This window comes from Vicugna pacos, chromosome 20 (genome assembly GCF_048564905.1).
Source record: "Vicugna pacos chromosome 20, VicPac4, whole genome shotgun sequence".
Taxonomy (NCBI): Eukaryota; Metazoa; Chordata; class Mammalia; order Artiodactyla; family Camelidae; genus Vicugna; species Vicugna pacos.
In genome coordinates, this window is record NC_133006.1 from 32,809,617 (window position 1) to 32,834,912 (window position 25,296).

General features: G+C 41.0%; 1 protein-coding gene and 1 non-coding gene across 2 annotated transcripts; both read right to left on the reverse strand.

The window, feature by feature from the left end:
* Positions 1-1,463: 1,463 nt before the first annotated feature.
* Positions 1,464-24,780, reverse strand: STMND1 (stathmin domain containing 1). Its single transcript, XM_006198686.4, has 5 exons — positions 24,404-24,780; positions 15,720-15,900; positions 11,818-11,969; positions 5,305-5,436; positions 1,464-4,617 (listed from the first exon to the last, which is right to left on the reverse strand). The coding sequence occupies exons 1-5, from the start codon at positions 24,593-24,595 to the stop codon at positions 4,333-4,335; spliced, it is 942 nt and encodes a 313-aa protein (XP_006198748.3). The 5' UTR covers positions 24,596-24,780; the 3' UTR covers positions 1,464-4,332.
* On the reverse strand, positions 10,978-11,050 carry TRNAA-UGC (transfer RNA alanine (anticodon UGC)). The gene has a single exon. It is a non-coding gene; the product is annotated as a tRNA-Ala (tRNA).
* Positions 24,781-25,296: the final 516 nt, after the last annotated feature.

Here is a 25,296-nt window from a genome sequence, read left to right on the forward strand (position 1 = left end):
GATGGGATATAACTGACTCTTGGGAAATGTTCAGCTTGACCCTTGGTGGGCAGGGGTATTTGGACCTGCTGGAACGTGGCCTTCTAGTCTCGAATGGGCAGCTTACCGTGGGCACGGCTCTGTAGGCTTACAGAATGAGTGAACATTAGCCTGAGTGTGCATGAGAACCACTGGGAGGGCTCGTCAAACCCAGACTGCCCCACCGCGTGATTTTATACAGAAGGTCTAGGGCAGGGCTGAGGACCTGGGTTTGTTACAAGGTCCCATGTGACACTGATACTTCTGGTTGGCGGGTGGGGGTCAGGGGTTGCGGGAGGTGGAGCAGGGCACATGCTGAGAACCAGCACAGGCCAATCCCACAAGGTGGGTTAAGAGATAACCCTCTGTACAGTCTTTCTCCCATTTAATAAACGAGCACTGCTATTTACATTAAGGAGGGAAAAGCATGAATTGTCATATACATTTTTAAGCGATATGTTTGGTTCAGGGATTGAATTGCATTACATGGAGAGGAAATGTATGTATTCATCACTAGAAATGACTAGGAATTGAATTACTGCTTTTACAACTTTGATGTTCAGAATGATTTCATCTGGTGCTTAAAACAGCTGATCGCATTATTTTGCTGACAGTAACTTCTTGTTTCCAAATGATGAAAGAAAAGGTTCCAGACCCTTAACTGCACTTTTCTGTCAATAACACTTTGCCAGTGCAGGTAGCCTTTACCCCTGATTGGTGAGAAGCCGGCTCAGATATAAGGTATAATTGTCACTTTTGTTTTTTCTTTAGCACATGGACTTTTGAAGCACACTTGAGATCTCAGTGTGCTGAACAGAAGCCATGATGGGAGGAATGCAATTCCTGAACAGGAGAAGAGTCTGGAGGTGGATTTGCAAGACTGGTTATTTGTGCTCTGAGAGGCAGTGACCAGAAAGGAGGACAATGAAAAGCAAGATCACCTAGGCAAGTAAGCATGGCGGCTGCCTGCCTGCCGAGGTGTTTGGACTGTTGTTAAAGGGGGAACGTTCAAGTTATTTTACTTGCCAATTTATGAAAAACAGAAATGGAAACATGTGTTACAACTGTCATTAAGGAACAGAATCCCTAGAAACATAACAGGGAAGCTAAAAAATGTTACATCATTAAGAATGATATTGTGGGAGTAGATTTATTTACCTGAAAAGATACTGTACATTTGAATAAAGACAAGCAAGTTACAAAACAGATTATGTAGTAGATGGAAAGAAGAGAAAAATGTCAAGGCACCTAAAGCAAAATGTTTCTAGCAGGATTCTTGGTGGGAGAGGAAAAGGTTGGACTCTTGGTGTTTTTTGATTATATTTTTCAGTGCATATTTCCTATTACATATTATTAATGGAATTAAAAAAAACCCAAAGAGGCAGCTATTATTTTTAAGAAGCAAATACAAGTGACACAGAGAGACCATAATGGTCATCTCCCACACTTTATTTCAAAATAATGCCATTTATTGATCTTCTGAGACATAAATTTCACCATCCTACAAGAAGGTGCTGCATATACATGTTATACGTGGGTGCAAAAGTGATCTCTCAACTGACACGCCGTAGCATTATACATCTTCAAAATGCAGTATTTACTGTATAATTATGCCTTCAAAGACTAACTATTTATTGATAATAAAATAAACAGAAGTAGACACAGTCATAAATTGCTGGTCGTCACTATAGCAACACTCTGATAAATTCTATTTTTGTCTTTGTGTTTGCAAAATTACTTTTGCTAACGTAAGACTCTTACATTGTGTGTATTTGAAATATCTGCAAACTATTTTAAAATACACCTTTTAAATATTCCTTTGAACAATTACAAATCACCCATAAGTTTTTTCCCCCTTCAATTAAAATGATTATAAAGACACTTAATCTCGTCTTCCTGACTCATAACTTTCTGATGGTGGTGGTTTAGTTTTAATTGAAATACCCTGGTGACTGTTCAAAACTTTAAGAATGAGAAAAACAATTCTGTTATTTCAGTAGATAAAATAAACATTTTCTCTCTTTCCATCCTGTTAAAATGGATGGTCCTGCTAAGAAAATACATGGCTTCTCATTTAAGGTGTGTCACTACTTGGCATGTTTATATACAGGAAGAGCCTTTCAAGCCAGGTATATGTGAGAATGCTCACATCTACATTATACATATATTTAACTCAATAAACGTGTCTTCTAAGCCTCTATAAAGAGCATAGGCAAGAGCGTAAGTTTCCAAGAGAAAGTATTATTGGGGTACTTGGCAAATTTGAGGATCAATTTACCTGACAACAATGACTATAAATTTGCACTGAATGTATTTTTTGGTCATTTAAATTTTATTATTTGCAGAGATCTGAATGATACTCCAGCTTTTCCTAACTGTCCCAGTACAATCATTTTGTACCAGTAAATCATCAGTTACTCTAATATTTTACAAGACTGGCCACAAGATCAACTCCATAGAAAAACCTGTGGACAGATGAAAACGATCGTGTGACCCACAGAGGATTTTATATAAATAATATGCTATAAAGATTGTGGCGTATTCTACACAGTACTTTTAAACACATTATGTCATTGGGTACAATGCCATGAGAATGGCGATCCAAAATTAACATATAAGGCAATGGAGGCCCAGGGAGCCTACAGGACTTTCCAAGGTACCGCTATATGATGTAGACTTTGATTCTTAAAGGTTTTGGTTCTGGAATGAGTTTTGAAAGAACTCTACTACTGCCGTCATACCTCGCTGGCTGCAGGAGTCCTCAGTCCTACAGGCTACAGAATACACGAGGCATTTATTTGCAGCATCACAAAGGAAATGTATAACGTGTTTAGGAGGTGCCCAGCAGTCTTCAGCTCCCATCAGCCCTGCCCCCAGCCACTGGTTCCCAGAGAAACAAGCCATCTCTTGGGGCTGTCCTCCTGCTTCTGAAGGATGGCTGAATATATAGATTCATCCACTGAAGAAATATTTACATGGCATGTATTGTGTGCCATTCACTTTCCAAGGTACAAAAATGCAACCACAGTCAAGACAGACCCATCCTCTGCCCTGTTCAAACTGACACATCGGGTGGTGAAGATGGAAATGCGTCAGATGATTCCTACAGAGTGTGGTAAGTGCGACACTGAGTAATCCGGGCTGCCAAAAGCCAACTATGAGAGAGGGGACCCCACCCAGATCAGGGGGTTTGAAGGAAGTGGTGTCTGAGTGGGGACATGGAAAACAAGAAGCCAAGTCAAATCAAGCAGTGAGAAGGGAGAAGGGAAGGGAGAAGGGAAGCAGGGAACAGCATGTGCAAAGACCCAGAGGCTAGGGAGAGTGTGCTGAGTTTGAGGACCTGGAAGTTCAGTGGGAGCAAACTATGAAAGCTGAGAGCCCTACCAGTGACAGAAAGAAGTCTGGACTCTATCTTGACCATAAAAGGGAGCCAACAAAGGGTTTAAGCAGAAGGTTATTGAATAAATATTGAGAAGACGGTTGTAGTAATCCAGCTGAATGATGGTCAGGTGGTCTGATGTAGGTAATACAGGGAATACTAGAGGAAGGATGAAAAGGGGTGCGAGATCTTTATAGAATGTCGACTCCTAAGACCTGATAATTGATCGTGTGGATGTAAGGGACAGAGAAGAACCACAGTATGAGTCCAATAAGATGAGGGCCAGGAAACTCCCCAGGCACTAGCATCACAGCCCCCTCTCAGCTTACCCGCTCCCTCCCCCGGGCCTCCTCCCACCGCAGCCCCAATTAAAGTTCTTCTTTTCTCATGTGAAGAAAATTCCACACCTCACTTAATTCCGAGAAGTGGATATTGCTTCCCTAAGCTATATGGGTAAGACTGTAATACAACCAAATTTAGGCTATTGCTTTAATCACAACACAAAGAGAATTAAAAAAAAAAACCCACACATACAGCACAAGAAGCATACAGACCATTAAAATAAAACAAGTCCATACAATTTGTCTTAAAGGACCCTCGGATGGCAGGAACAAAAAAAGGATTTCATTTGGCACAAACACAAGCTGAAAGGCGTTCAAAAGTTGAAGACATTTTCACAATGTCTGAGGCCACACTGAAGGAGAGTGACAACTTTATAAAGGGGAGGCTAGTCATAGCTTCTTTCTTAAAAAAAACTGCATAGCCATTGAGTTTACTCAGCTAAGTGCCAGCGCACGGAGCTCACACAGTCTAAGTCCACTGCACATCCCAGTGGGCGAGGGGTGAGGCATTCAAAGAGAACATGACACAGACTAAGAATGTCACACCTGGGGAGAACTGGGTGCCTTTTCATGAAATTCATATAAAACGTCTCATTAGAATCCGTCGTCTGCTTGGTTGTAGGACATGTCTGACTCCACCACCTCAATACCTTCATAACCGTACATTCTGTCATTTGAGGCTGTGTCACTTTTACTCTTTTTCCTTTTCAACAGCTTTCCTTCCTGCAGGTGGGACGGTTCAAACACAGTAGAGCTCTCAGTTTCAAGTCCTTTGGCCAACGGAACCTCCGTCTCACCCGGTTCAGCTGCATCTGAATGATGGGCTGGGGGCCGACTTCCGTCACCCCATAGCGTTTTTCTTATTTCTTCTTCTTTAGTCTGAAAAGCAGTATTAAAGAGTGAAAAAGAGTCCAAGTAACTTCCTCCAGGTTCTCATGAGTACTGCCTTTAATGAACATTCCTGGCTTCTCTAGTTGGTTATTCAGTCATTTAACAAACAGATGTTGGGGAATTACTGTTGAAAGAGACAGACATCCTCCCCCACGCCCACTGGAGCTACGGCCTCGTCCTTGCCCTCCCAGAGGCCAAGCAGAGAGATGGAGGTAGAGGCTGTCAGACCAAAGCTGTGAAGGCTGGTTCCTGAAATGGTTGGTGAAGGTTATTATGGGGACCATGTGCGTGAATGCTGCAAAAGTTGTCTGAGCGTTTGTGCAGACTGCCCTCAGCTCCCACCCTCCACCTGGGGACCTCCTGCCATCTCTGGCCCCGTAGAAGTTTCTCTTTTTTCATGGGAAGAAAACTCCCTACTTAATTCTCAGAATTGGATATTGCTTCCCTAGGCTACACAGAAGAAACTGTAATTCCACCAACTTCAAGATAGTTGCTTCATTTCTTCCCCCACACAAATAAAACTTATCGAGAAATTAAACATACAGCATTGGCAGCATATAGATCACTAAAATAACTGCTGCAAATCCATGCATTCTGCCTGAAAGCTGCCGACTGCAGAGGCTGGAGCACATGAGCTCATCGCCTGGGCAGCGCGCCTCACGCGAGGGCTGGTACCTTCCTGCGCTCCTCCACCGCCTGCATCTGCTCGTCTATGTCCTTCATTGAGAAATCTTTTACTTCCTTTTTGAGCTTAAGTTTTTTCAGCCTGGCTGGTGGCTTTCTCAACGGATTCTCAGTCGTGCTCACCTGGAGGAAGACACTTTTTTAAATGGAGAAACAAATGTATTCACTGGCAGAGGAGAAAGAAGAGAGAGAATAAATATTGCTTAAGATGTTAGTCCTGATAAACAATGAGTTTCTTCTGTCTAGCACAGGGAACTATATTCAATATCTTGTAGTAACCTATAATGAAAAAGAATGTATGTATGTATGTGTATGACTGAAACATTAGGCTGTACACCAGAAACTGACACAACATTGTAAACTGACTGTATTTCAATAAAATTAAAAAATGAATAGATAAATACATAAATATAGTCCTCATCTCCCCACCCCCCTCAAAAACAGTAAATGAGATGTTGAGGTTGATATGATTGTAAATGTCACCTATGTCACTCCAAGTTAAAAAAAAAAAGATGTTAGTCCTAAAAATCTAAACAGATTTTTGGGCAGACTTTAAAACCATGGTGTGACCACTGTTCACAGACCAAACTCATTCCTAAAGAGTTAATTCCTGGTAACAACAGAACTCATTCCTAAAGAAACAAATATCTATTGGATGTCTAGGAAAAAAGAGGCTATTATCAAAAAACATGAAAAAAATACAGAGATGGAGGAGAGCTCGTAAGAAGGAAAAATAAAAAACATGGAGAATGAATATAAGATGGGAAAAGGTGGTGAATGAATGATGAATTTGTAGTTCAAGGTAAAAAGTTAAACCTCATGATTTTATAATAGTCCACAAGCTACAAATGATTTTCATTTGGGATCAAGACTAGTTTTAGGGCTTTTGGTCTTGTGGAGGTGAGAATTAATAATCACTGATGTGGCCTGGAACCAAACTTGCAGTATCTTCGATGAGGTACTCCCGTACTGTTCTAGGTAACTTCTCTAAAGACTTTTACAGACACAGGAGGAATTGACATTCATTGTAATCTCTGAAAGACCGTTTCTTCAGATTGCAATGCTGTAGTTACTGAGAAAATAAATCACACAAAGAGAGACAGTCCAGCATTGCAGAAAAGGGCACCAGATCTGAACTCACACAGCCCTGGGTTTGAATCCTGGCTCAGTCACGGTGTGGCCTTGCATGAATTCTTAAACTCTGTAAGCCTCTCTTCCTCATTTGTCAAATAGGTTTAATAGCATATATTTCACAGGATTTAAAGAAAAAAGGAAAGTATACAGTAGCCACTTGGGAAACGGTAATTCCTTTTCATCCAGTGAAAGCAGTGACTTTTTTCAGTGACAGTGCACAGAATCATAACCAAATACAGTATTTGTCATGAAGGGGAGAAATGAGCCTCAGAATCACGGGGCCAGCAGGCAGGAGCGCTGGGCTTTATTTAATCCCGGGCCTTCCACAAATACCCGCTGTGTGACCTGACACAAAGCACTTCTCTTTGGGCTCATTTTTCTCAAAATTATACCATCGCCACTGCTTTGCAATTTGCTGAGGACGGCGAAGCTTCCCTCCAGCTTTAAAATCTATGATTCTTGGAAAACCTCTTAAAGTGAAAACATTTATTAAAGTTTGGGCTCAGTTACAGCCTTCAGACAGTTTTATGTGGTAAGAAGTTGTTCACTACAGGAAAACTGGGAGATGTTTGTCAAAGCAAGTCCACCCTCCCCCATCATTCTATTATTTTTATGACAGTTGGCTCTTAGGCTCTTGCTGGCAAGAGCCTTCTGCTAACAAGAGGGACGCACTTGCTACGGCTCAACTAGAGAGACTGTGAAATTAGTGCGAAACACAGAACAGTTTTTTTAGGGAAATTCACTCCTAGAGGCTAAAAGAGGACGGAATAGTCGTCTAAGATCCAGACAAGAAAGGCTCTACCAGGCTTACCTAGGAGTCTGAACCTTCACTAAAATGATGAGATCAGTAGCTCCAAGAGAACTTGGGATTCCCGGTTTGCGTGGACGCTTTCTATGGCTTTACCCCCAAAACGATGCCTAAGAAGTCATGTACTTCCTCCCCAGGCGGAAGTTAATCCTGCATGTGCAGCCCTTGTCCTTTGTGAAGTCTGACATTTTAAGGAAAAGTATTGAAAAACCTGGGGAACAATATCTGTATTCTTTACCACTGGATTTTATAAAGTCAGGATTTATCAACTGTTGGTACTTAAAAATGATAGCAATGATCACATTATGTGCAGAGAGGTGCTACCCATAGAAACTCTAAAAAAATAACAAAAAAACCTTAAAACCTATGGAAGTTACTAGTTCAATTATTTTCTTTAAGAACACGATCAGAGGATGCCATGCCCAAAGATGCTGCGATAAGACTGGGGTCTTGTTTCTAGCCAAACTAACGTGTATACTACGTTAGTTCTTTTTTTTTTTTTTTAACTGAAGTATGGTCAGTTACAGTGTGTCAGTTTCTGGTGTACAGCACAGTGTCCCAGTCATACATATACATACATATATTCATTTTCATATTCTTTTTCATTAAAGGTTATTATAAGATATTGAATATAGTTCCCTGTGCTATACAGAAGAAATTTTTAATCTATTTTTATATATAGTAGTAAATATTTGCAAATCTCAAACTCCCAAATTTATCCCTCCCACCCGCTTTCCGCCTGGTAACCATAAGATTACATTCATTCTTGCATCCACTGTGTATTCCTCAGAGCTTTCCTCGTTAACCCACAGATAAACCTACCTTGGCTGTGCTCTCTTAATGGGAGTCTTGTGCATAGAATAAGCCAAAGTTTCTCACAAGAGGTCTCATTCCTGCTCTGTCACTGTTAGAGTTCCTAAGACGGTCACTCTGAGTGTTAACTGCCTTTATTCAGTTTTCACCCAGCCAATGTCTTCCTCCTTAAAAAACTCCCGTGAGGTTCAACAAATAGTGTTAGAGGCTCTGATTCAATGTGAACAAACTCCCTAACTACATTAAAGGTTATCAAGTACAGAAGTCGCCTGGAGAAGGGAATAAACTTGGACCAGAGGCAGGAGGCATCGACAGAGAATTGCGAATCTTGTGGAGGGAGACCCAGGACAGGAGAAATGAGTCTGGGATAAAGGACACCTAAAGTGGATAACACCTATGTGGATAAGTGAGAGCCAGTCCCATCTCTTTAAAGAGATGTGTACCAATCCATACACATAATTACATGTGTATATGAAACCAACATATGTAACACAGCCACTGGAGTCTCATCAGAATGTTTTAAAATACATTCGAAGATTCACTTAGTCTGATAAGTTAGCTTCTTAATATTATATTTTTTACACATCATTATGATTCTTTCTGAGTGAGCATAACACCTATTAGCATGAAGATGCTTTCAGGTAGGTTATCCAGAGTGGCTCTGGAATTGCTGTCATCTTTGTCAAAAAGCAGATAATGAAAAAATAAAGGGAAAAAATGGTATTTTAATTTTACCACAATAAAAAAAAAAAGAAAGAAAAAAGACCATGGGGGGAGGTGCTGAGGACACAGAAACTGCCGTGGATTTCTAGGAAGAGACTGGCTCACACGGGACCCTCCCCCTTTTCATCATCTTCTATTAGTTTCACTCCAAATGATAACTAAATTAAAGATGACAACCTGGCTACTAAGGGGAAAGATCTACGTCTAAAATTCCCTTGTATTTCAGTATACTGTTGGTCTACGTAAGAAGCTTTGTTTTTAAAGTATTCTCACATTTATTGATCTGTTTTTTCCCATCATATTTTAAGGTTTTTTTTTTGAGCAATGAAGAAATGGTCTTCCCATGTCTGACCGGACTCATCACATCGTAGTACCTGCTGACATTAACATCTCTTTTTTGATCATTTCCCTTTTGTTTCCTTTGGCTCTTTGTTTCTTAGTCAAAAGTATTCACTGTCTCATAGTATTTCCATTCTTTATATGGTTCCCCTCTCAGTCCTTGAATATTCACTCTCATCTTATACCATTGGCCTCAGAACTTTCTTTCAAATATTCAAGACATCTGGTGTCCAGCACACACGTTCACAGCTACACCTGGACTGAATGAGACTTCACCTGTGACGCTGAGCAGGTACGTCTCGTCTTCATTTCCATACGCTTCCTGGGTGTAACCTCAGCTCTCTACTGAAAATATGGGATATTTTCAGGGGTATTTTCGGACCCTATTTTGGGGGAGATTTCAGTTTCAAAAGTGTTATCCCTTCCCAGCTTTGTAATGAATCTGGGGGCTTGGTGGACATTTTTATTGAAATTTCATGGCAGTGGTTCTCACAGCCTAGGCTGCCCACGGGAATCAGCTGGGAGCTTTCAGAAGCACCACATTCTGGGCCCACCTCCAGCCACTGGTGCCAGGTGGGGCGTGGGCACCAGGAGTTTTGAAAGCTTCCTGGGTGATGCAAATGTGCAGGTTAAGGACCACTGCACTGGGCAATCCAATGCACAGCTGTGCGTTGTGGCTCAGGTCTGTTGCAAGTCTGGCTTATGTTGGACATCCTGGCCCAATTCCAAAAAAAAAAAGAAAAAAGAATTGTGTTATTCTTGCCTACCTCTGCAGGCCTGTCGCATTTAAATACTTTCGAGAACAGTTCAGCTATGCTCCTGACAACCATTCCGTCTCTACATAATGCGGACACAGCCTTCATCTTTGGCTCTCTTCAGGATGTTACTGAGAGTCAAGCCCGTAGTTCTCATTTTTTAATAGATAAGTTCCTTTCACGATGTAGCTTATATTAATTAACCTTGCTGGTGCCCTTGTGAGATCTGAGTCTGAACTCATTCATCTCTGGCGTCTGAATTACTGAAAAAAAAATTTTAATGCTACTCCCTCTGGTGTGAGCATCAAAGTTCCATAGCATCTCCCTGAAGAAGGCCTTGCTTAGCTCCTGAACAATTTCACAATCTGTCCTCCTCCAGATGGCTCTCCTGTCTTTTCTTTTTGACACACCTTTTCTTTTCTGACCCCTTGAGATTCACCTACAGCAAGAAAAAAAAAATCTCTCTCGCCCTTTCCATATTAAAGAGGCACCCTTCTTTTAGCACTTTGAAGCAAAATAAGGTGCTCTGAACCGCCTTGTATTGTGATGGCTACCCTTGGGCAAATGCAGGTTGTCATCCTGCTGGCATCATCTGTTCCATTATAAGGTCCATTTTTAGCCTCCCCTTGTCCCCCACTTCCTTTTATTATTGGCAGCCTGATAATATTATAAGCCTTATATAATAAGGCTTAACAATCTCCTTCTTTTTGCCAAATACTTTCTGCAGGACTTATTTTTCCTTCTTCAAAAGAAAATACCACTTTGGCTTTTATTCACGAGTTCTCAATGTGTCCTACACACAGCGAAAGAAATTACCTTTATTCAAACAGTAAGTGACTGGGGCTGGATGGCAAACTTGATTTAAATAATGAATCCTTTCATACACAATTGATTGTTTTCCCTACAAAACTGGGGACTGGCTGCCATGGAGGCACCTTTGATATAATTTCTGGTCTCTATTGCCACCATTTCTTTCTTTCTTTTCTTTCCCATTCATTTTCCCTTAGCCTTCATTTCAGTTCTTTTTTTTTTTCTTAATTAAAAAAAATTTTTATAGGGGGAGGTAATTAGTTTATTTAGTTATTTATAAAATGGCGATACTGGGGGTTGAACCCAGGACCTCATGCATGCAAAGCACATGCTCTACCACTGAGCTATACTCTCCCCTCCTTGGTTATTTCTTCTTTTCATCTTCTTTCCTCTGTCTCTACTTTAGGACAACTGGTACTGCTGGGGAGCATTGGCTTAAAACAGACAAACAAACAAACAAACAAACAAAAACAAAACAAAATGATGACAAACCCCCTGTCCTCTTCACAGGTTCACATAGAATTTATTTAAAAATTAAGACCTCAAGACTTTGGCCACAACCAGCTAAAATCAAACTAAAAATACTGCTCACACGACAGAAAAACAATGACAGATTAGTCAAGATGAATCAGTGAAGAAAAATAAGAGTCTAATCATTTCTGTAATTTCATTTATCTCCTCATGGTTGACCTCGGGGTGTTTATATACATGTGTAAGCATATCCGTTTTAGCTTTGGCATTTAGACCTATTTTCTTATTGGATAACTCAGAGGTCAGTTTTATATTCACATGCCTAGTACATAAGCAATTCTTTAATAAAAATTGCTGAAAGAAGGAAGGCCTTTTATTCCATGGGGCTTTTTGTGTCTCAAATTTGGTAAAACCCAAGATATATTTTATTGCATTCATTAATCATTAATGACCAGGCAATTCCTGAAACTATAAGAGAAGGATGGTATGCAGAGGGGCGGGGGAGTTTATGGAAGAAAACACTGGCTTAGATAAAGGCTGTGCTCTGTATTGTGACTCTCAGATGCATATTGCTGGAAAAAATAACTTGTGATCAGTCATACTCTATTGCTATTTTAACTATAAGCTAGTGTTAATCACAGGATTACTTGCCATGACGTCATATGATTCTCCATTTCTCAATACTTTGCTGTGGCTTTGTATTATTCCTTGAACAATTAATTCCTCCAGGATGTCTGATGACTTTTGTCGCTCTCCATTCTCTAAGGGTTGGGGTTTATGGATTAATCCATTGATCACTGGGTCTTCCAAAGGAAAAGAAGAAAAAAAGGAAGTGAAATTTAAGCGTGAAGATGTTATCAGTCAAATGCTAAATACATGCCTTATCAATCATGCTCATTAATTAATTCTTAGTCTCAACACTCGCACCTAAGTGTCTGTTTCTATTACTAGTCTTTATAATCCTTTGAAGTTCGAATCCTTAATGTTCTTACAGAGGATACACATCAACACAATACACTGTTTACTTAGCAGGTCAAATAGTAACACAACAAGAAGTCTTTCATGTACTGTTATGTACTACTTTTTTGTTGTAACAACACTTGTACACTTGGGTACAATTACATGGGTTCCATGGAAGAATTATGAAGCTAAACCACAGCTAAGAATGAGATAGTCTTTCAGTGACTCTGATGAGTTGCAGTTTGGTTTCTATGCTTTGTATACAAAGGATAAACAGTGTGATGTTGCCAAGAGACTTCCAGTTCTGCAACCCTGAGTTTACAATTACGCCATCTGCTAAATCTATGTCAGTAAAAGTATGCCTTTTTGAAAAGACTCTTTGAACCAAATCTGAATTTGAGTCAAGTGATAGCTAAATTTTTGTTAGTGATTCTAAAAATGGCACTGAAACAGTTTATAGGGGAGCTTTTGTAAACGGCACTAATGAGAGAGACCGCCCCCGTTACAAGTCACACAATTACATAAATAAGCAAACAAGTGTCCATTTTTCACAACCTCATAAAATACAGGTGTAATGAGGAATCCTCAGAAATGAGCTCTCCTCTATTTTGTAATCATCTGGAAGTCCTGAGAGTAAGAAATCCATTCCATCTGGTGGATGGAGACTTTTTATGAAAATTTCTAACCTCGCTGGTTCACAAAGACAGTTTTCATGAATTTGTAGCGGGAAAATAGGACACGCGCACACACACAAACCAGGTATCTCTCACTTTAGAACATTAACCTTCCTGGCATCAGAGACTTCTCGGGGGGGAGGGTATAGCTCAAAGAGGTAGAGCACATGCTTAGCAGGCACAGTCCTAGGTTCAATCCCCAGTATCTCCATTAAAATAAACAAACAAACAAACCTAATTATCTCCCCCAAAGGGAAAAAAGTGATAATAAAAATTAAAATAATTTTTAAAAGCTACTAGTAAAAAGAAAGTAAGTATAAAAAGTGAAGTCATACAAAAAAAATGAGTAGATTCAACTTTAACTTTGGTGTAGGGAAAGGCTTTCTAGCTATGTCTCAAAATCCAGATTCAAAAGAAAGAAAAGATTGATAAATTTTACTCCATTAAAAAAAAAAAACTTTAGAAAGGCAAAAAAAAAAAAAAACCAAACCCTAAAAACCCAAATCCACAATAAAAGTCAAAAATACATATCAGATACCTCCTGATTTGATGTACTAAACAGGATGCAATATCATTTTTAGTATTCTGGGTAAAAATGCATAACTTGAACTTAACCATAAGGAAATATCAGATAAACCCAAACTGAGGAACATTCTACAAAATAAATGGCCTATATCTCCAAATATATCAAGGTTTTAAAAGACAAAAGTCAAAGGATTGTTCCAGATTAAAGGGAACTAAAGCCACTTGCCAACTATATTACACACATGAACTTGCATTAGATCTTGAACCAGGAATGTATTTATAAAGGACATTTGTGAGACGACTGACATTTGAATAGGAGAGAGAACAGTACTGCATCCGTGGTAACTGCCTGATTTTTGATCAGTGGTAATTGTCGGATTTTGAGCCATTTTGCAAAGATTGTCCTTGTTTTTGGGAAATGCACACTGATATGTTTAGGAGTAAAGTATCATTATGTGTGTGACTTACTCTCAGAAAAAATACAGTTGTGTATGGGAGAAGTGGGGGAGAGGGGAGGGGGAGGGAGGAGGAGATGATGAGAATGCCAGTGTGGTCCAATGTTCACATTTGGGGAATCCGGGTGGAAGAAGACAGGCATTCTTTGTTCTGGGTGGCTTTTCTTATCTGAAACCATTCAAGATCAGAACTTTTGTTTAAATAAAAGGATATACTTGGGAAATGGCAGTGTGAAACTTGAAATGAGTAACAAACTCTATAGCTCTGAAGAGCAATGATACAGAGAGAAAACAGAGAGGAAACTGGGCAGAGAACAAATAGAAACTTCAGGGCATTAGTTCCTATTTATTCAGTGCTAAGATGATTCCTGAAAATGAATTTGCACTACATTATGAAAACACCTGCTTCGATAGTTCAGTCCCTCCCCAGCTGGGTTCTCTTAGCTCCAACCTGCTGATCTGGGGCCCTCCCTCCCCAAAGTGCTTCCAATAGCATACAGATGGCAGGACTGCCTCTCCGAGGGTGTCCAGGTCCCTGTCCGCCTGACAGTCAGTAGTCTGTTAACACATGGACGTTAAGCACTCGTGTTGCGGTCCAGGAGCCCTCTTCATCAACAGAAGTATCAGAGGAAAAGACATGCGTGCTGGCCCAACCCGGGGAGGGAGGAGAGGGAGGAGCCGTCCCTGCACTGCATCCCTGAGCTCCTCCCTCATCCTCAGAGGTCATGTCTACACCCTATCAGAAGCACGAGATGAGGGCGAATATGAAATTCGTATGGATCTAGAGAAGAGTATGTGTAGGGACGTAAGTCAGACAGAGAAGGACAAATATTGTACAATATCACTTATATGTGGAATCTGAAAAACAACACAAATGAATGTATACACAAAGCAGAAGCAGGCTCACAGATATAGAAGACACCAGAGTGGTCACCGAAGGGGAGAGAGAAGGGTTGAGGGGCAAGATAGGGGCAGGTGTTTAAGAGCTACAAACTACTGTGTATAAAACAGATAAGCAATGAGGATGTCCTACACAGCACAGAGAATTACAGCCATTACCTTGTAATAGCTTGTAATGGAGTATAATCTGTAAAAATACTGAATCTGTACACTGTGTCCCTGAAACTAATAAAATGTTGTAAATCAATTATTCTTCAACTAAAAAAATAAAATGGGCAATAAAAAAAGAACTTTGTGATAACCCAAGTTGCCACGGAAGTCCAAGAAAAAGAATCTCACTTATTAAGCCACTTGTTTTCCAACTCTAAGTTACACCTAAGGAAGAAACTATGATGAGGAGTGAAATGAAAGCTTTCTCCCCAAACAGAACAGAGTACTTTTCCTTGAAGTCTGTTAAGTTCAATTTGTTTCAAACGCTGAGGAAATGCAAACAAGAGCTCTTAACAGCAGAAGGGTAACTCAGGTAAAGTGAACACACACCCTGGGGAAAACCACAAATAGCTTCTAAAGAACACACCAGGACATAATCACATCTTTCATGTTTTTGAAAGATATTTTTATTATATATTTTCTGATAAGTTTGAATGGGGAGAGACAGGAGAAACTGTTTGATGTAGGTTTTATTTTTATTTTTCCAAATGCAGAAATTTCCCTTGGAAAGATGTCAGTGTAGTGAAATTTAGAGGAATTTAACTAAAGCCTCCTATCCCTAAGGCCTAGCCCAAGCACCCATAAGGGCTCTTAGTTTTTTTTTTTTAAAAAGAGATGGCTTTAATTATTTCATTGACAAGAAGATTAATGGTTAGTATTATTTATTCACATAATTAAGGTCTGTGGCTAAATCCTAATGTCTCAGAGAGAGGGACCCCACCATTAAAGCATCACCTGACACAAGCTATGAAAAGAGTCGCCAAACACATTATAAAATATATTTGAGAAATAGTATTTTATAGAGATCAGCGTGAATGGGGGCCATTACCTGAATTTAGTCTTTTGTTTCTTTCACTAGGAGATGGGGAACTTTCTGGAATGGTTCCAGGTAAGCTTCCCAGCTGGGCCTGCTTCTCCAGGCCTTCCGGGATGCCCACAGAGTCCCTGGGCAGTGCAGCTTCAGCCTGGGGCCTGCAGTTCTCCCTGGAATGAGCCCCACGGGCATCAGCCTGTGGAAAGGCAAAGGCTTTGTGAGAGTCAAGATGTCTTGGAAACTGAAAGTGTTGCAAGGTCTGCTTTGTGACTGTTTAGCCAACTAGTGTCTGTGGCAGGCTTGAAGAGTACCCAGCAGCCTGTGGATGTGACCTTGCATGGCAAAAGGGACTTTGAAGATGTGCTTAAATTAAAGACCGTGTGATGGCAAGATATCCCCCGTTATTCAGGTGGGCTCCAAATGCAAGCATAGGTTTCCTTACAAGAGGGAGGTAGAGGGAGACTGACTACAGAGAAGGAGATGGCGGTGTGATGACCGAGGCAGGGACAAATCTGAAGATGCTGCAGTGCCAACGATGAAGATGCAGGAAGGACCACCAGCCAAGGAATGAAAGGAATGCAGCCTTAGCAGCTGGAAAAGGATCCTCTCCTCAGAGCCTCTGAAAGGAAGCAGCCCTGCAAACATCTTGACTTTCACCCAGTGGAACCAATTTTAGACTTCTGACCTCCAGAACTATGAGAGAATAAAATTGTGTTATTTTAAGCCACTAAACTTACGTTTATTTGTCATAGCAACAGTAGAAAACTGACCTAGTGACTAATATGAACCCACCAGGTACAGACAACTATGCTGAGCTTTCTGAAGGGCACCAAGGTGCAGAAGTTCAACCATCAAATACGAAAAGTAAAAAGACCACTGTGTATTAAAGTTTTTTTAATGAAACCACCTTGACTGTTTTTGCAGATGAAATAATTAATATGGACTCGTACAAATAATTAAATAAAACAGAAAAAATTTGTAATGATCAGTTTCATGGGTCAGCTGAGCTCGGTTATCGTAGCCAGTTATTCAATCAAACACTAATTTAGGCTTTGCTGTGATGGTTTTTAGTAGGTGTGCTTAACATCTACCATTAGTTGATTTTAAGTAAAGGAAACGATCCTCAGTGATCTGGGTGGGCCTCATCCAATCAGTTGAAAGTCTTAGAGCAGAACTGAGGTTTCCCTGAGGGAGAAGGAATTCTGTGGATGCAGTTTAAGCTCCAGCCCATCCTTTCTGACCACCCATTCTATTGTATGGATTTTGGACTTGCTTTGTCAGCCCCCAGAATTGTATAAGCCAATTCCTTGTAAAACTTGTAAAACATCTATATATGTATCCACTCACCATCCATCCATCCTTCATACTGGTTCTTGGATCCTTTGGTAAAACCCTGACTGACACAGAAACACAGTAGAAAATAAGAAATACCATTCCCTGGACAGAAGCACTACTAACATCTTAGCATATAACTTCCCAGATGTGTTTGATCATGTAAATATAACCTTTAAAAATAAACTGGAATTGGCCAGGAAGCACATAAAAAGATGTTCAGTATCATTTTTCACTAGAGAGATGCAAACCAAAACCACAATGAGATTCACTTCACACCCTCTAGGAGGACCATCATGAAAAAGACTCGTAATAAGAAGTGCCGTCAAGGACGTGGAGAACTTGGAACTCTCATACGATACCATGGGAACATACAATGGTGCAGCCACTTTGGAAAACGGTTTGAGAGTTCCTCAAAAATTTCCCCTTGACATAGAGTCACCACATGACTCAGAAATTTTGCTCCTAGGAATATGTCCAAGCAAAATGAAAAATGTATGTTCATACAAAAACTTGCACACAAATGCTCATCATTATTATTCATAATATGTAAAAAGTGGAAACAAGCCAAATGTCCAGCAATTGACGACTAGATGAATTAAATGTGGCCTATCCACACAAAGGAATATTATCTGGCAATAAAAAGAGATGGAGTACCGATACACACTACAGTACAGATGACAGCTGATAGCACCATGCTAAGTAAAAGCCAGTCACAAAGATTCATTCCATTTGTATCACATGTTTGGAAGAGGCAGATTAATAGAAACAGAAGGTAGATTTAGTGATTGCTTGGGAAATGTGTGCTGCCTACCAATGGAGAGTGGCTTCTTTGAGGGGGGGACAAAAGTGTACCCAAATTAGATTGTAGCGATGGGTAAATTGTATATGTGAATTACATTTCAATAAAACTGATTAAGACATAAAAATCTATATTAAATGATATTATATTTCTATAACCTGTTTTTTCTATTAACAATACATCAGAGACATTTACCTATGTCAATAAATACAGGTCTACCTCATTCTGTTTAATGGTGAGAGTGGTTGTTCATTAGATGATTGCATGGTAGGCCAACTATACCACAATTTATTTAACCAGTTCCTACAGAAGGACATCTAGGTTGCTCCGAAGTTTTCAATACAATAAACAGTATTGGCATAATGTCTGTGCTGTAAATTATGACTCTAGGAACTAAACGGAAAATATTCCCTTTAGGAAAACTGAATACAAAAGTGGGACATTAGCATGAAACTCTTGGTACTTTCACAATAAAAGTCATACCAATTAAAAAGATCTAAGCACCTCTGACCACCTTCTGGAAGCACATCGAAGTGCTCTGCAGTCCCTCAGAGGCAGAGTAGAAATCGCCTTAACTAGGCCGTGGTGGCCCCATCACCCTCCGGCTCCCATAAATCAATTAGCAACTCTCACATGTTCAGGGAGACTCACATTCCTTATCACCATGTTTACAGCACATGATTGCTCCGGCTAAACCAACATCAGTCCATTGTGCTGAGGGTTAATTAGTTCTGTAGCTCGGAACCTCACAGGAAAATATGAAAACCCAACCAATTGAACAGACAAACAAGTTAGCAAACAAAAGTGCAATGGATCTGAAATGTAAGTCAGCACAAGAAGAGAGCCTTGGAACGACAACATGCTTTATGTATGCAGTTATTACACATGTGCTTTATACATGCTTTATGTATGTAGTTTATATGTAATAAAAGGAGGCCCTGTATGATATAATATGATTGTTATTATATGACAACATAGCATGTAATATATGTAATGGCTCTTTTCCTGGGTCAGCTTACTACTGGGGGGCTGCATGGCAGTAGCTGTGTCTATGGAGAAAGAGATGGAGAAAGAAAGAGAAAAGCAAGTACTTGCTCTCACATTTTCCCCTGGTGCTGATTCATATTTCAGATTAGTTGAGGTTTTGTTTGTTTACTTGTTTGTTCAGTTCATATATTTGTTCTCTGTATATATATATAAAGATATATATATATATCTTTCATATAACAAAGCAGCTCCTTTGTTAAATGAGATAGAAATATGTATATTTCAGATGCTTATCTTTTAGGGGTTCACAGTTCACACTTTACTGAAGGTAAAGATTATGTTGGGCACTCTTGCCCCCCTTTCTAAGTGAACTGTTAAAAACCAATATCTGCAGTGATGGTAAGACAGATATTTTCACAAGTGCATTTTGTTTTGCAGATCTGTCATTTTTTGAACCCAGCAGAACATTGAGTTACACGCAGGGATTAATTTTGCCATTTAAGATTTCCCCGTGGAGATCCTGAGACATGGAACTGATTTAATGAGAACAACAAAAACAAACAAACAAACAAATGCTCACATTGGGACTGAGAGCAAATCTGAAGGTTTTCAGTCTAAAAGGTGGCTTTCACAAAGATATTCTGATAACTACAAGTCAGAATAAATTTAAATGTCCCAGTTCTGAACAATCTCCCAATTGTTTCATCAAAACAACTAAACCAGGCTTGAGCAAGAATCTTTCCCATCTGTGCTTATTTAGACAGTCTGCCTTCAAGCTCTGCCAGTGACCAAAACTCAGACTGTAGCCGATGAAACACACTCTTCCAGCATAAAAGAACGTATACCAGCCTTCAGTCTCTGGAGCAGAAATGTAAGGTTTTTCTCTTCTGCAAACTAATAATGTCTTTCAAATATCTTATCAATGTGCAACACATTCTGGAAAATTTAACACCCAATTTCATAATCTAGACTTGAGAATAGACATAGTTCAAAGACGAGAGATATTTACAAGTTAATTAGATCTATGCCCCTCGGGGGTACAGCATAAACAGTTTTTTTGGTCTATCTATGCATGCAGAGTTTATATTTTCACACCAATAAGAAGTCTAACTGTGATGGTACAGGGGGAGGGGTCGGGGAGGTGGGTGGAAGGTTTCATTTTTTTCCTTGAGATGAAGTTGTAGCAGAAATACAGATTCAATGTTTCTACATTTTCTATCAACTTAATTTGACGCTTCATTGTTTTGGAGATAAATATTTTATCAATTTTAGACAGAATTAAAAAGCCATGAGTTCTAAAGTAAAGCTATGCATGGGAATTATCAGCATTCCAAAAAAAGTATTACTTTTAGCTATAGAAAGGTTTTTGTTTGCTTGGTTGGTTTTTGGTCTGACAGTATCATACGTTATGTTCTAAAGCGTTGAGGAAACAAACTTGCCAAACAGCTTGGAGAGAGGAGTCATTTGTCAAGGCTCCCTGGAGCTAAAACTTTATTATATCAAATTATTGGCAGATATGCACTTTAGAAATATATTTGTCTGCAGACAAACAGGAAGAATTTTCAAATTGATTTTTTTCTAGTTTACTTCTAATAAATGTAATAATAAATACCAACCCTCCAAAAAGCAGTCAGAAATATGACCTTCTAAAAAGTTGGACTTTAAAAAGTAAGTTAGTCCCTTTTACTGATGATAAACAAGAATTTTCACGTCAAAGTTTAGAGGAAAACTGTGAAGGATACTTAGAGATCTATTCCAGTCTAGTCTCTCCTCTTTTATATCAAGCAAGGGACTTCAAGTTAATTGTGTAGAAGAGAATTTCTCCAACTAAAAAAGTTTCCCATGCTTTTCTTATTAAGCATTATTTTACTACTGTGTCTTCTTGCCACTTTAGACTAAGGTAAAGTGAAGAGAAAGTCTGTAGGCAGATCTCAGGAAATTTGATTCAGAATATTTTAAAGTTGTTCTGCAAAGAAACATAAGTATTTCACGCCAGCAAACATGCCTGCATTCATTTTATTTTAAAGACATGGCTGAACTACTGAACTCTCAGCCCCATGCATTTATGAAGGTAGCAAAGAGTCCTGTGCTGGTAGCTCGGGTGTTTAACAACCACACTTTTCCTAGATCAAATTCCAAAGTCAAATGCTTGGGGAGGGGAAAGAGAGGTATATAGATGAGTTAACTCTGAGTCTACTTTCAGGTTATTTTAAGTTTGAATTTTGTCCTTGCTGACTGTCATTAGTCTAGTTATGCCACCAGGAGACAAGAAGACACTAAGGGAGCAGAGGAATTGAGAGGGACATGCTGTCGTCCCAGAAACATCTGTTAATGCCTGCTCTGCACCAAGCTCTGTATCAAGCACTCGAGATACAAAGACGAGGAACAGTTCCTTTCCTCAACAATAGCTTAGGATGGAGGCAAGCATGGAAACAAATAAATACAACAAAATGTTTTGAACGGTGATGAGAGAAGGTATAAGGTCCACTCTGCCAGCATGGTGGCGGCGGTGGGGGGTTTCGGGAAGAGCGGTCTTGAGTCATCTTGAAACTTGGGGGCGTATTTGCATGTAGTCCAGGAAGACGCAGAAGGAAAGGTCTGCAGGAAAGAGAAGAGCAGGTTCAAAGGCGCAGAGATAGAAACAGACTGGGGCTGGAGAACACGTGGTGAGGCTTGACTGAGGGTCAGGAGAGATGAAACTGGAAAATTTGACAGACATCAGCTGGAGGATGGCTAGTGAGGCTAAGAACTGAGGATTTTTTCTCACAGAAATAATTTTAATAATAGTGATTGTAACAACTAACCTTAAGTGCTTATTCTGTGCCAAGCGTTGTTATGAGCACTTAATGTGAACTGAATTCATTCAACTCTCACAGCAATAACTCTGCAGAATAACTATCACCACCCTCATTTTACAGGTAAGGAAACCAGGGCACACAGAGAGCTCCCATAACTTGACCACAGCCACACAGCTAACAAATGGTGAATCCAGAAATCAAACCTGGGTAGTCACACTCTTGACCATTGGTTGGTGTGCCTCCCTTATGGGTTGGGGACTTTTTAAAATTTTTATCAGAGAACTGACAGGTTCAGATTTGATGTTAGAACGATCACTCTGCAGGTCATGTGGAAGTCTGGGGCTGGAAGGAGGTGGAGGCTGGTAGTGGAGGAGGTATCTAGGGGGGACTGGTTAGGAGTCTTGGACAAAAATCCAAGCAAGGGGCAGTGACTATCTGGATTAATGCCTTAATTTCTCTTTGGAAAAAGAGAAAACAGAGCACCCCTACATGTTATTCCATAGCAGTGATGCATACTAACAAAGATGACCAAACGGCTCCCAAGAAGCCCATAAATCATGAGGGATAAAGAGCTTTAAACAAACATTGACCACATGATAAGGGAACATCACAGTGTGGTGCTTGAGCTCAGCGCTGAAGGATAAGTAGTTTATCAGGCAGACCAGGAATGGGCCCAGGGAGGGCATTCCAGGAAGAGGGAATGGCCTGGGGAAAGGCCTGGAGTGGGATGAAGCCTGGAAGAACCGAGTACTGCAAGTTCGTGGTTTGGCAGCCCCGAGAGTCCACGAATGAGAGCAACTGGTGAGGGGAGGGTAACATTAGAGGGACTGGTGGCGCCAAATGTAGACTTTTGCACCCTACAGGGAATTTTTTCTTAGGACGCTAGGTGGCAGTGTGGCGGTAGACTGGTTAGGATGGCGATGCGGGAGGCAGAAAGACCCAGTAAAGGGTAATAGGGTCCTAAATGCAGACAGTGGCCGTTGGGATGGGAAACAGAAAGCAGTGTTGAGATGGGGGTCATCTGGGCTCAGGTGTCCCCCCGAGCACCAGCTACTAAGCCTGAGTCTCAGCGCCTACTGGCCTCTGGTTTGTTTCTGACGTACTCCCAGAGCCCCGTGGATGCGCCTCACACACTGCAGGTGCTGTAACTGGCACCGGAAAGAGTCTTGCCCTGCTGAGAGGAAGTGCGTGCTTTCTCAACTCTAGTTCCAAAATGTCCTTTAGGAAGGGTGACCATAAATCCTGGTTCACTGCAGACAGTATGGGCTTAGATTGAGCAAATTTATTTATAGTCGTCTCTTTCACTCTTAAGAGTACCCTGCTTTTTATCTGGAGAAACTCTAATTCGAAGAGATACATGCACCCCAATGTTCATAGCAGCACTATTTACAATAGGCAAGACATCCATTGACAGATGATTGGATAAAGAAGATGTGATACACACACACACAGAACACACACAATGGAATACTACTCAGCCATAAAAAGAATGAAATAATGCCATTTGCAGCAACATGCATGGACCTAGAGATTATCATACTAAGTAACATAAGTCAGAGAAAGACAAATATCATATGATATCATTTATATGAGGAATCTTAAAAAATGACACAAGTGAACTTATTTACAAAACAGAAATGGGCTCACAGACATAGAAAACAAATTTATGGTAACCAAAGGGGGATAGTAGGGGGAGGGATAAATTAGGAGTTTGGGATTAGCAGATACAAACTACTATATATAATAGATAAACAACAAGGTTCTACTGTATAGCTCAGGCAATTACATTTAATATCTTGTAATAACCTATTATGAAAAAGAATACATATATGTATGACTGAATCAGTATACTGTACACTAGAAACTAACACAACGCTGTAAATCAGCTATACTTCAAGAAAAAAATTTTTGAGGACTAAAAAATGAGTATCCCGTGCTTTTTTTTAAACATTTTTTTTGTTGAGTTATAGTCATTTTACAATGTTGTGTCAGAGTATCCTGCTTTTGATGATAAATTAAATGGTAACATTATCTTTGACTAATCCTTCTCCAAGAGACCTTTGTGGATTCCTAGTTCTGTCTGTGGAATCTCGATGGTGGTGAGGATGTAAAGAAATGATTTCTACCTCCACCCCCATCCCTCCATGCCCCATCCTAGAAAAAAATGACCCTTCGTCTCTCCAGAAGAATTACTTGAGATGCCACCTTGAGCAAAAGTGGGAAGAATACTGGAATGAGACTTGAACATTAGGTTCTATCTCCAGCTCTGCTCCCAGACAAGCTGTGCAGCCTCGGGCAAGTCGTCCACCTCTCTGGGCCTCAGGATCCTCTTGTGAGAAGCGAGAGGACTCAGCCAGACGGCTGCTAAGTTCTCTTCCAGCTCTAAATAATTCCCGAAGGGCCCGCTTTCCGGAAGCAAATAATAGATGGCGGCTCCCAGGAACCTTGAGGTTCCTCTGAAAATCACCGGTCACCCTGCTCGGGGCAGAACACACCGCTCATCCCACTATTCCTGCCTGGGCCCTGGGGTGTGACCACTTTCGCGGGCTCTTGAATCACAAAAGCTAGCCCCGTAGCAGCACGAGTCCGGGTTAAGACCGCAGTTAAACGCTGGCTGAGTTAAGTCCCTCCCTCTCCGCCCACCCAACAGCCCACCCGCCAGGCGGGCTGTGAGCCCCAGCAGACCCTGCTCCAGCCAACTCCAGCGCCCCCAAGCGTGGGAATCGTCAGGTCTCGGGGCACAAGGCCCTACACCCGTTAGTTTTCTTGTTTGTTTTTACCTTGACTCCCTCTTCCCAGCCCTTCTTAGGCGCGGGCACGCGTCTCGTCTCTTCCGCGGGCTGGGAAGGCCCGCAGCCCATGATGTGCGGCGCGCGCGGAGCAGCCTCTCCCACCGCCCGCGCTTGAGGGCTCGGCAGGATGCGCCCGATGCCTGGGCAGTTGCCGGGAACTGTTGCCACAATAAACCACATCACGCGCACCTGGGATCTGGGCGGCGAGGGGACTTTTGTAACCGGAAACTGGAAGATCAGAGGCGTTTGAGACCCAACTGGGATGTCAGTCGCAGCCTTCTCTAGAGCGTAGTGAGGGGAAAGCCCGCTGCCTGGCCAAGTTCGTTTTAAAAGTACCCTAGGTGTCAGCACTCTGCGGGGACCTCTTTTTTTTCCCCTTTCTAAGGCACCGTGGGACACGCTCCCACCCCCGCTGCCTGGGCCGCGCACTCAGGCTGCTGGCTCTTGTGCTGCAGACCCCGTGGGGGTAGAAGGCGACTGCGTGGAAGGCGACAGAAGAGCCCAATCGGCGGGAGCAGCACGCGAGGACAGGTGGGCAGTGGAGGCGGCCCGATGGCACCAGACGGCAGGGGCGCAGGACGACCTTGGGGAGGACGGTTACGCAAACAGAAACCCACTCAGTGAAGAAACCAGACTTTTAGGATCATAAACAGCTCAGATGCCGCGAAATGGGTGATGCAAAACATTTTTATGGAAGATGCGTTTTGCGATGTTACCTTGTAAGGGAAGAGGGTGGAGGGGTGTGTGTATTTCTCTCAGAGAACTAAAACGGTGTCATCCATCATTAAAGACAGACCAGGCGGACTGCCCAAATGTGCAACAAGTTGTTCTTTCTTCGATTTTTCTCTTTTTATCTGATTTTCAATTAATTCTTATTTTCC